This window comes from Pleuronectes platessa, chromosome 6 (assembly GCF_947347685.1).
Source record: "Pleuronectes platessa chromosome 6, fPlePla1.1, whole genome shotgun sequence".
NCBI lineage: Eukaryota > Metazoa > Chordata > Actinopteri > Pleuronectiformes > Pleuronectidae > Pleuronectes > Pleuronectes platessa.
In genome coordinates, this window is record NC_070631.1 from 17,984,013 (window position 1) to 17,995,760 (window position 11,748).

General features: G+C 43.1%; 2 protein-coding genes across 2 annotated transcripts; both read left to right on the forward strand.

Annotated features, from left to right (window-relative positions):
• The first annotated feature begins 3,325 nt into the window (after positions 1 to 3,325).
• nsun5 (NOP2/Sun RNA methyltransferase 5) lies at positions 3,326 to 6,898 on the forward strand. The gene is made up of 5 exons (XM_053424288.1): positions 3,326 to 3,422; positions 3,507 to 4,660; positions 5,532 to 5,739; positions 6,007 to 6,168; positions 6,616 to 6,898. Exons 2-5 carry the CDS (start codon positions 3,736 to 3,738, stop codon positions 6,896 to 6,898), a joined length of 1,578 nt encoding a protein of 525 aa, XP_053280263.1. The 5' UTR covers positions 3,326 to 3,422; positions 3,507 to 3,735.
• A 321-nt stretch (positions 6,899 to 7,219) lies between these two features.
• On the forward strand, positions 7,220 to 11,528 carry LOC128442282 (uncharacterized). Its single transcript, XM_053424677.1, has 5 exons — positions 7,220 to 7,286; positions 7,624 to 7,724; positions 8,928 to 8,935; positions 10,912 to 10,988; positions 11,164 to 11,528. The coding sequence occupies exons 1-5, from the start codon at positions 7,220 to 7,222 to the stop codon at positions 11,526 to 11,528; spliced, it is 618 nt and encodes a 205-aa protein (XP_053280652.1).
• Positions 11,529 to 11,748: the final 220 nt, after the last annotated feature.

An 11,748-nucleotide genomic window follows, 5' to 3' on the forward strand; every position in this document is an offset into this window, starting at 1 on the left:
AGGGTCGGCCTTCACTATAAAAGCAGCGGAGTTCATTTAGTTGCATTTCAAGTTCAATTAAAAGATTCACAGCTAAAAACAGGAATAAAAAAAATGTTTTAACTGTTATGATGATTTATGCACAGAGGTGTAGCCATTAAATATTCAACACCACAAATTGAATCCCATTCACCTCCATTGTTTGATGATGGAGCAAAAAATGTCAAAAATCGTGATTTAAAAAAAAAAAAAAAATAAACAACTGAAATGTAATCGAGCCAAAGGATCTTGACTCCCCCATGGTGGCTGGCTGAAATATAGGTAATAAACCTCCCCCATATTTTGCAGATTGGATGTGGGCCCCACTAAATTGTCACGTACACGTCTACATAGTTTTTCTTTCAATGAGGTAGTTCTAATTTTTCCTCCAAGATTCTTGCTTCAAATGTCGTCTCTGCTGCGAGATGGCGGAGTTCGTATCTGGGATATTTTGGCTTCATTTCCTTATAGTGTAAGGAGGTGGCGATGCTTTGTCCATCTTTAAACTGTCTCTAACTTTGACACTTTTTTTGGTCTGTGGATATTTTCCCCTTTAGACAAAAACAGTTTGTATGTTTAATATAATTAACCCTCACCTCACTGTATATTTCATATAAATTAAGGTGATATAAAGAAAATCAGCAAAACTGCCTCAAAACGCTGAATATTCCTTCAAGTCTCCTTCAATGATTCTTGAAGCTTGAGAACATCTTGGTGTTTTATTTTGGAAGACGTAACAGGAAACGGAGGTGTTTATTCTGAAAGGCTTGACTTAGTTTGTAGATAATTTGACAGACTGAAGGAGTAGGACATGCTGCAGTTTAACAAGTAGTAACACGAAAGGTTGAACAGGATCCAGTCGTAGTCGTGGTCATATTTTATTTTAGTGTAATTAAATAAAGATTAAACTATAAATTGTAGATATTATCTTTATCTTTGGTCCTGACTCTGGGTGTGATCACATCAGGCTGAACAGTCACGTGTTGACAGAGAAAGTCACAGCTGTTAGGGAACAACAAACCTCAACTGACACATGAGACACACGCACACACACATAAGACAGACAAACATGCGACAGACACACATGAGACAGACACACATGAGACAGACACACATTAGACAAACACACAAACCTCAAAATGTTTTTCAGTCATAAAGCTTTTAGTTTTAATTTGAGCTTTTGGTTTGCAGCTTTATTTTCTTTATGTAGGTCGTACAGAAAAAAAAAGGTTACATCACTAATCTGATGTTGGTATAAGAACTCGGTTTAATTTGAATCCTCTGATATTTAGATTAAATCATGATAAACGGTTTCAGCTGCAACATGCAACTTCACCACTAGATGTCACTACTTCTACACACAGAACCTTTAATATGTTTCTTGCTTGTATGTTCTGTCTATATCTGTTTACACCAGGGATCACAGAGAAACCTTATTTCCATCACGTCTACGTCCTTTGCAAATGCTAAAATTGACAATAAAGTTGACTTTGACATCGAGGTGTAAAAATTTTAATTTAGTCATACAGGCAATTATACACAAACAAATCTGTAAAATGTGGTGTATAAAAGCAAAATTGAATGTTTTCAAATATGACAAAGCATGAAATAGCACAGGACTCCAGGTTGAACCATATTTGGTGGCGAAAATAACCAATACGACAAAGTCCTGTCTGTAAATACTGAGATTATTAAAGTAAAACCTAAATCGGTAAATTACTTTGCTGTGATTGTTTCATTCTCTGTCAAAATTTCCCTGTGTATATTAAACTTGTGCAGTCTGTGCTATACAGAGAAATGTGTTTCTGCACAGGCGCCAGGTACAGACGATGCTCCGGGGCCTTGGAAGGTGAAGACTGAAGAGCCTGGGAGAAGATGCTGAGGAAGATGAGGAGGTCTAGAAGACGAGGCGATGGAACAAGTTAACAGTTGGAAGGTGTAGGTTTGGTTTGTGGTGGTTTCAGTGTGTCCCAGTGTGTGTTTACTCTTAGTTTGCCTCTCCGGTTTCCTCCCCCATTCCCAAACACATGCAGGTGAACTGGAGACTGTAAATTCCTCACATCGATGTGACTGAGTGGGAACGATGAAGAGTCCATATGAGCCGGAATAGACCAAGTTCACCCGGCGGCCATGTTCCTCTTGGTCACGAGTTTAATGACCCAGGTTCAAACGTCATATAAACACTGGGAAACTGTTTTTATTTCACTGATTCTGCTCTGATCAGAATCTAAAAACACGATTATGGGTCAAATCTGGGGGGACACCGGGTAGAACGACCATTTACAGCTAACATTAGCATTCAACTAAATAATATAAATAAATATAAGTCAAATTGATAAAAATCCATTAGACAGATTTAAGCAAATAACACTTAGTGGGACTTTAGGGATGTTTATTCAAATTATTTGTAGGGTTAGGGTTAGGTAGCCAAAACTCGACAAACTAAAACTTTTGAGCTTTTATGAGGGTTTTCAGCTGCAACTTGCAACTTCACCACTAGCTGTCACTAGATCGTAGACTCTGAACCTTTAAGAGAGTTGAACTTGAGTCAAATTGCAGTTTATAAGAGGTGTGTTATGACCACAAATGTGTTCCGTTGCCTAGATACAGGGGGTTTCTCACATTACCCGATGTCCCACATTACCCCGCTCTCCCCTACAGATCAGCCAATATTAAATATCGATATTGGTCAAACTCTCGGAAATAAGATGAGTTAAAAATGAATAAGTGAACTTGTATAGAGTATTTATACAATACAAAAAGTATTGCAATATTGCATTTATGTTGAAGGGATACATTTATATACAATAATTGATTTGATTTCATTAAGGTGTGAATTATTTTCTGTTGCTTCATCTATCTGTCATCACGTGACAGTTAAAATTGTATATATTAAAAAGAATAATTAAGGACAAAGCTATGTATTATTTTTTTTATGTATTTCAAACAGGGTCTGAGATGTTTGCCATTGAGATGAATGGGTAAGTTCTCAGACTTTTCTATATGTACATAAAATATTGATCACATCTAAGGACTAATTTGAGATTATCAATCAGTTACAGTAACGTCATCGTTTCAAACAGACTTTGGATGGTTGGAGTTAAAGTAGAAAATAAGAGCAGAGCGTCACCATGTGAGGAAATGATTTTTCTCATTGAAATAACATCAGGGTTTAAGGTTTAATAATAATTCAGCCTTATATTCATTGTGTCATTTGAACAACTTCCTGTCTCTTCTCCGTGTTAATCAGCTGAACTATGGAGTTTGGCATTTCTTCCGAGTCAGCCTGTGAGAGGGAGGGGGGGGGGTCAAAGGTCACGTTGTGTAACCTACAGTAACAGCTGCAGCAGATTTTTTGAGCTCTCTCTCTTTTGGGATCATTCAATAAGATTCCTGTTAAGTTGGTAAGTTTTAAATCAACCAGTGTAGTAGATGTTACTGGTAGTGTCTTTATAGAGCTGTGATGACTTGTTGACGTCATTCTGTAGTCTTCAGTGATTGGCTGAACAGACCAACTACGTCTAAAACGATGCGCCAGCGACAACTTCCGCAGCGACGCTCCTTTACCATGTGCGTAGGAAAAACAACCGAAGAGCTGCGTTTATGAAACCTGAAGGAGACAAATAAACCACGCTGAGGACTGAGACACCAGGAACTGCCCGACTGCAAGTAACCAGCTAACCCGGTTAGCCAGCGAACTGGGGCTTGGTTGTGGCCATGGCTCTGTACGTGAAAGCCGCAGATATCCTGGAGAAGGCGGAGAGGAAGCAGGGCGCCTTGAAAACCCTGGTGTACGACAGTAAGTTCTCCAACATCAAGCAGCTGTTCGCTCTGGTGTGTGAGACCCAGAAGTTCTCCGCCGTCCTGCTGGAGATCATCGAGTACACCAAGCTGCTGAAGCAGACCCGGCTGAGCCCGCACCTGGCCATGGTGCTGGTGTACGACCTGCTGATCGGACAGGGCCTGAAGTGCGGCGGCTCCTGGAAGGTGATGATGATGAAGCACCGCTCCAGGCTGCAGGCGGCGCTGGCCCGCATGAAGGTGAAGAAGAAGGTCAGCCGGAATGAAGACCTGCTCCCGGCCGATGTCCAGAACCCCGCCGGGGAGCACCTGCCCAGGTATGTGCGTGTGAACACCCTGAAGACCACCGTGGAGGATGTTGGTGTCTACCTGAAGAGGGATGGCTTCACCTTCCAGGGAAACGCCTCCAGGCTGGAGGACCTCACCCTGAAGGAGAACCACTTTGTGAGGGACATGCACCTTCCAGAGCTGCTGGCCCTCGCTCCTAAAACTGACTTCCATGACCACTTCCTGTACAAGGGCGGGCACATCATCCTGCAGGACAAAGCCAGCTGCCTCCCCGCCTATCTCCTCAACCCTCCACCTGGCTGCCATGTCATAGATGCCTGTGCTGCACCCGGCAACAAGACCAGCCACCTGGCCGCCATCATGAAGAACAAGGGCAAGCTGTTTGCTTTTGATTTGGACGCCAAGCGACTGGCCACCATGTCCACTCTCCTGCTCCGAGCCGGGGTCACCTGTCATCAGCTGGCACACCAGGACTTCCTGAAGGTGGACTCCGACGGGGCGCAGTATAAAGATGTGGAGTACATCCTGCTGGATCCCTCCTGCAGTGGATCAGGTACAGTAATGTGTAATCCCTGTGTGTGTACATGACCCAGGTTTCTGATCACCTGTCTTCACAGGTCTTTGACATCCAACGCATAACAGACGCGCAACTGGAGGAATTTGAACATGTCAGGATAGAAAAGGGGCCACACAGAAAATAAGATTCAGGGGCTTTTAGTGATAAATCAAAATGCAGGTGTTGATGTGCTCTAAACAAAAACACTGGTCCTTCTGCAGCAGCATTCATACGTCATGTCCCGCCTCCTGCTCGCTCCACCCAGACGCAACCTCTCGCCTGAATGCTCTGGACATTTGGTTCTGGACATCGCTCTTGGTTTGATCCTTTGGTCTTAAAAGGGTTTTCGAAAAAACCTGTGACTACAGTTGCATGCGAGTCATGATCACAAACTATCTTGAGCACATGAGCACTTTAGATCAATTTAATATATAAAATCCTGAATCGTTCCAGACGGGGTCAGAGTCAGGTCTCTGTGGAGCTTTAAACTGTTTGTTCTGGAGCATCACAGGAGCAGAGCACCACCACCAAACCTGCTCACATGTTACTGCCAGGGGTTGAAAGTAACTAAGTGGATTTAAGTAAAAGTTGGAAGTACATGAATTTTTTCAAATACATTTCACAGGGAAATATTGTGATCTTTGCTCAACTATACTTGACAGATATATTGACAAGTTACTCTACAGATGATTTCACATAATAAACTGAGGAAGTACAATTGTTAGAGGTTAGTCCATTGGTTCCATCCATTAATGGCTTCATGACGACTAAAAAAACAATGTGTAGTCATATTTTTGTATTTTCATATTAACAGCTACAACAAAGACATATTGTGCTAATATAGAAATATTAATGATATAATCTGCAGGTATGGTGTGCCTCCGGGAGAGCACCTCATCCAACCAGGAGAAGGATCAGGCTCGCCTGGCCTCCTTGGCCTCTTTCCAGCTGCGGTGCCTGAACCACGCTCTCAGGTTCCCCCGCCTGAAGCGCCTGGTCTACTCCACCTGCTCCATCCACAGACAGGAGAATGAAGACGTCATAGGAGCCTGTCTGCAGCAGAACCCCGGCTTCAGGTAGCAAAACCCAATCCAATTGAAAATAGTCATACCGCTGTTCAGTTTTGACCATTTACGAATCAATATTGGCTGTCGAGGTCATGTTACTTGGCATCATTCCCCACATTTGTATAGACTTTATTTTCTAGAGAGTATTTCAGTATGACATGTCCGGGCCCTGTCCACCCTGCGTTAGAGAAACACTCCTGCTTTATGCCAGTAAGAGTTTGGAACATGGAACATCGCTATAGCTTGAATGCTTTTGTGTGTGTGGTTTTCCTCCAGGTTGGTTCCTCTTCTGGCTGAGTGGCCTGAACGAGGCCTGGAGCCGTTTACCCAGTGTCTGCGCGCCAGCATCGCCACGACCCGCACACACGGCTTCTTCGTGGCGCTGCTGGAGAAACACAGTGAGGCTGCGAATACGAAGCAGGAAGCTGTTAAGATCAGGTAAATACTGAGGTAGCATGTAAACTCCCTCCTATATAATGTTTTAAATGCTCTGGGGTTTGTATTTCCGAGGGTAACCACTATTTAATTTACATGGATATTTACTTGGCAACCTAGTTATGGTGTATGATTTCTAGAAAAGTCCTATATGTAATACTTTTGCATTGTGTAAGCACAGTGAGGAGGTATATCCCATAATTGATAGACCTCAGATTCATAAAATGTTTTGTTGTTTATCAACTGTTTGTAATTCTTTAAAACCACAACCTTCACTCAGAGCAAAAATCAATCTTCAAACTTAAAAGAAATAATAACGTGACATTTATCGTGATAATTATAATATATATATTTTATATCTTCTGATATAGAAATTTCTTTCTTGATGGCCACGTCAGTCAGAGGCTGTACAGTTTGTTATTAAGTTTATGTTTTGCTGCTCTGTCACAGCGGACCTGAGGCGACAACTACACACAGTCCAGATGCCTGCGAGGAGAAACCTGAAGATCCCCAGTCAGAGGACGAACAGACACCTGCAGCAGACGTGATGCCCTGCGGACAAACTGACAGTACACCAGGCAAGAAGAGGAAGAGGAAGAAGAAGAATACGACCGCAGCTGCAGCTGCACCGGTGGTGCCGGCAGTGATGGCAGAAGTAGCTGCGGCAGCAGTGGTGACGGCAGCGCCGGTAGCAGCGCCGGCAGTGGAAGCAGCGGTGCCGCCGGCAGAATGATAAGAAGAAAAGAACTTGCACATTATGTTCACAGGAGCGATTGTTTGCGAAGGCCTATGCTAATTTCCAATAGATACATGTGTGGAATGAGAAGTAAAGAATATTTTTAATGTATCACGTGTCTTTGCCTCATTCTTGTTTCATTCTTTGGTTTCTTTCCTTATATTTTTCCTGAATGAGGTTCAGTGGTTTTTGAATTGCAGAGAAGTGATGGGTGTTATGTGGGAGGGGCCATATAACCAGCAGGGAAGAGCTTATTTAAGATGATTAAGATAATCCTTTGTTTGTCTCACAAAGGGGAAAATCTGCAATGTTACGGCGATGTTGCGTCTGGTTAAACAGACTCATGTGTTGACCAGTCTGACTTTTGTAGAAACATCGTTCAGTGGTAACTGGTAAATAGTGTGTTGGTTTTAGCGCAACTTGTCAGAAAAAGCAACTTTTCTGATGCAGCTGATTTTAATGTTGATATTCTATAAAGGGAAAACATGAACACTCTTTCTCTATACTAACCTTGGAAGAATATCCTTGTGTTCAAAGTCTGTCCCGAGTGTGGAGATCTGCAGGGTCATGAAGCATGTGGTGCACAGAGTGTCATATAAAGCCAGAGCTAGTCAATACAATGCTGCTCTATACCCTCAGTGACAGTTACCAATACTACCTGCTGTGAAATGCTCCTCTCCTTCACAACAGGTGGCACTCACTGTTTCCTCTCTTCTCTCCAGCTGACGATGTGCAGGCCTTCATGGATGCTGCCCTCTCCACATTTGAAATGGCAGAAGATTCTGGCCCAGAAGAGGAATTATTTGGACAGTTCAACAGTCAGGTGCCTAAACACAGACACATTTCAATATTTTTTTATTTTGGTTGCCAATATTCACAAACCAAAATTTGTCTCAGAGGCCTTAACAAACTACAAGAAAACCAGGTGAGGGTTTCATCTCCCAGGAAAGATAGAAGAGTAATAGATGCCGCATGTAAACAGGGCAGGTCAACAAAATAACATTGTTTACACATTCCATTAGAAAAGACGTGTGGAAAATGGAGAGGTGTATCAATGTTTAAATTATTTATACGAAATAAAAAGAAATGAGATGAAGGAGGACTAATGTCAGTTGTAATGATATCAGTATTGCTAGTAATGGTAGTAGTAATAGGCTGATCTGATATATAAGCATATCTTGTAATCCTAATCCTCGATTATGATCTTCCAGAGGAAGATACTAATGATGAGACATTAAGATTAAGATACATTTATTTGTCCCAAACACAGGCACAGTCATGCAATTGTAGGGAAATTTAACCTCTGCTTTTAACCCATCTGGTGCAGGACACACAGAGCAGTGAGCAGCCGTGTACGGCGCACAGGGAGCAGATGTTGGGGGAGTGAGGTGCCTTGCTCAGGGGCACTAGACAGGGTAGGGAGAATCCTCTTGGATTTTTGGACAGATCAATCCTGGTTCGTCTTTTTGTTGTTTCTCCGTGGAGTCGAACCAGAGACCTTTTCTGCCCATAGTCCAAGTTTCTGCCACTAGTCCACCGCCTCTCCCTAATGTGATGAAGAGGAGGAAAGAGAATGAATCTGTCGTATGCCCCCGAAAATCAAGGTCTAAAGCAGCATAACTAAGAGAAAGTCAAAAACAGGCCTGAACCAGCTCTAACTCTAAGCTTGATCAAAAGGAAGACTTTAAGCTGACTCTGAAACATGGAGAGGATGTCTGCTTCCTGAATTGAAACTAGAACATGATTCAGGAGAGAAGCTGAAGACTCCGGCTGCTACTCTACAATCTACATTTGAACATAGAAACATTTATTAGACAGAACAGTAGTTTTATCACACATGTGCACATTTTACCTGCTGTTTGCTTAGTTTTCATTTCAAGTTTGATATCAACACTTTCTTAAGAATATGAGAAGCTATAAATAAATAAATGCACAGTTTAGACGTTTTTTTCCAATTTAAAAAACCTAATTCCCAAGTTTCTTAATCATAACACTATATATTGACGTGTAGGTTGTCTGTCTGTAGAGTGATCGGTCAGTCATACCCAGTAAAGATGTGGTCACTGGTTTTCTGTGCCTGACTTCTCTACCTTAAACACAAGAGGGCGCTGCTGCAAAATATTAGACTGTACTTAGCGTTCCACAGTGGTCGTGTGTGACATTTACAAGGAGGAGAATTGATAACAAGAAACAGCAAAGAGACTCTTCATATTTTATGATGAACACAACAAAAAATCTATCTGTCATGTGGTAGGTTTCCCTAAAAATGCATTTGATTCATAAATACCACCGTGAGCCCTGTGAATCAGGAACTAGGGCTGTAACAATTAATCAATCAGTAATCAACTACTGAAATTAACTATTTTGATGGATGATTAATCAGTTGATTGTTTTTAATGAAAGAGTCCAAAGTCTCTGATTTCAGCTTTTTAAATGTGAATATTAATAATAGTTCTCTTTGCTCCTCTTATGTAGAAGTAAGTGATTAGCTATGGTTTGTGGACAAGACATTTAAGCCATGTTGAGGCTCCAGAAACACAGATTGACTTTACTTAAAAACATTTTCTGACATTTTCTGGAACAAAAAATCCATCAATAAATTGATTATTCAGTAATGAAAATAATTGTTAATTGCAGCCCTATTAAGAACATACTGTATCATCTGAGTTGTATAAAGATAAAACCAGTATAATACACATTGTATATTCCTGTTAGCTCAGTCCGGTCCGGGTATTGATTTTTCCTCCAGCTGTTAGTGTGTGTGTTTGTCACAGAGCTACAGACACGCAACACACACACACACACATTAAGATCTACTCTCACACTACACACACACACACACACACACACACCCACACACACCCACACCCACACCCACACACACACACACACACAGGTCTCATGCGGCTGAGATCTGAGCTTTTGTTGTTGATGTGATGTGACAGACTAATGCAATGGTCCTCAAACTGGGAAGTGGGCCCTCCTGGGCGGGGGGGGGGGGGGGGGGGGGGGGGGGCATCGAGCAGGGGGATGGTGGAGATGGTGTGTACGAACAGCAGAAAACATGGAGTAGAACTAACCTGAATAGCTGCTGATTTATTTTGAGAAAATAAGCAGGCCGATCAGTAATGTTTCTGGACGAGGACCAAACCACCGTAAGTTGAGCCTCTGACCAGTGAGGAAAGACGAAGGAGAAACAGTCTACGTCTGCCATGTTTTTAACAGCCGGACGAGTTGTATCCAGCAGAGAGCAGTGTTTGTCTTCCCAAGGAACCAGGACATCACCTCACTGATCGACTGAACAAAAGAAAAACCACATGGAACATTCATTCTCTTTGTTAGTGTCTGACTCTACCTTAGTTCTTGCTTCAATTTCACATCACAAGTGATTCAACGTTTTGCTTTCATGTGCACTAGGATATTATTGCAGGGAAAAAAAAACATCTGCACAATATCTTGCCAGTGCACACAATTTACAGGATGCATTTATATGTACAGTATATTAGTAAAACAACAGTAAACAACAACACAGTTTTTCATGTTGAACGATTTAGTTTGTCAGATTCACAAACACGTGCATGTATAATGTTTTGTCAGGTGATGTGTTTGTGTTGATGAGAGATTGAGTGAAACCACCTATGCTGTTCTAAATGTCCACAGTTAGTGTGTGTGTGTGTGTGTGTGTTGGGGTGCTGCAGGTTCCACATTCTGGACTGAGGTCACCTGCACTGGTAGGACTACAGGCTGAGATACATTAAACCACAGCTTCACATTTCCCATCACTTATATAAAGTGAGTGTCTCTCCTGTGGAGCCGTTACAAAGCTGTGGCATGTTTAATGACGTGAGCAGCCCAGTCCGCCTCGTGGCAGAAAGATGTAAAATGGTGGGTTTCTAAGATGGAGTCAGTCGACACTACGACACGTCCTCTCTCCTCCCCCCTCTGTTATCCATGGTCTCCATCTCTGCCCGCTTCCTCCCATCGCTTCGTCCCTTCTTCTCTATCTTCAGGAAGGACGGAGAGACCGCTAGGAGTCAGGGGGATGGAGAGACCACAGGGAGAGGAATAAAGGACGGAGTGAGGAGAAGTGAGAGGGAGAGGTGGCACGAATGATGGGAACGGAGGAAGAGGGTGAGCGAAGCGATAGAGGAAGGGAAAAAGCGATGGGAAGCCCCGACTCCTCAAACTCTTCGGCCTGCATCTCTCCTTCTTTTTTGCCCTCTCTTTTTCTTCCACGTCTCTTCTCTCTCTTCTCACTGGAGGTCTACTCTCGGAGCCCAACTGGGAGTCGGAGCTCTTCATCGCCTCTCTCTCACTTCGGGTGGTTGGACCCTTTTTCCAGGGCATCGTTGTCACCTTGGTTACCGTTGCCAAGAGACCCGACTGTTCCCTGGCTAGCCTGGCATCACGTTATGTGCTGGACCATCATGGGGTGGGCGGGGTGAATGTAGGGTGTTGGTTAGGCGTCGCACAGGGGGGGGGGCAACACATCAGTGACCATCTGAATAGCTGCGGCCCTGACCTGACGCTGATGGAGGGAGAGCTCGCCGCCACTGATGCAGTGACACGGTGCTCCAGGGAGCCCATGGCGCTCCTCGAGCACTGTGGGGAGGAGTACAGGAGCTAGAGGGGGAGGAGGGAGGGAGGCTGAGTGGATGTGACAGATGGGGTGAGGAGGAGGAGGAGGAGGAGGAGGAGGAGGAATAATGTAGAAGAGACTCATATAGTACAAACAAATAAAACGTTACCCTGTTTATTCTCTTTTTGTCCCTCTTGTTAATCACTGATGTTTATTTGTCTGTTTATTCACACGATGACGCAAAAAGTACTGAACTGATTTCCATTTA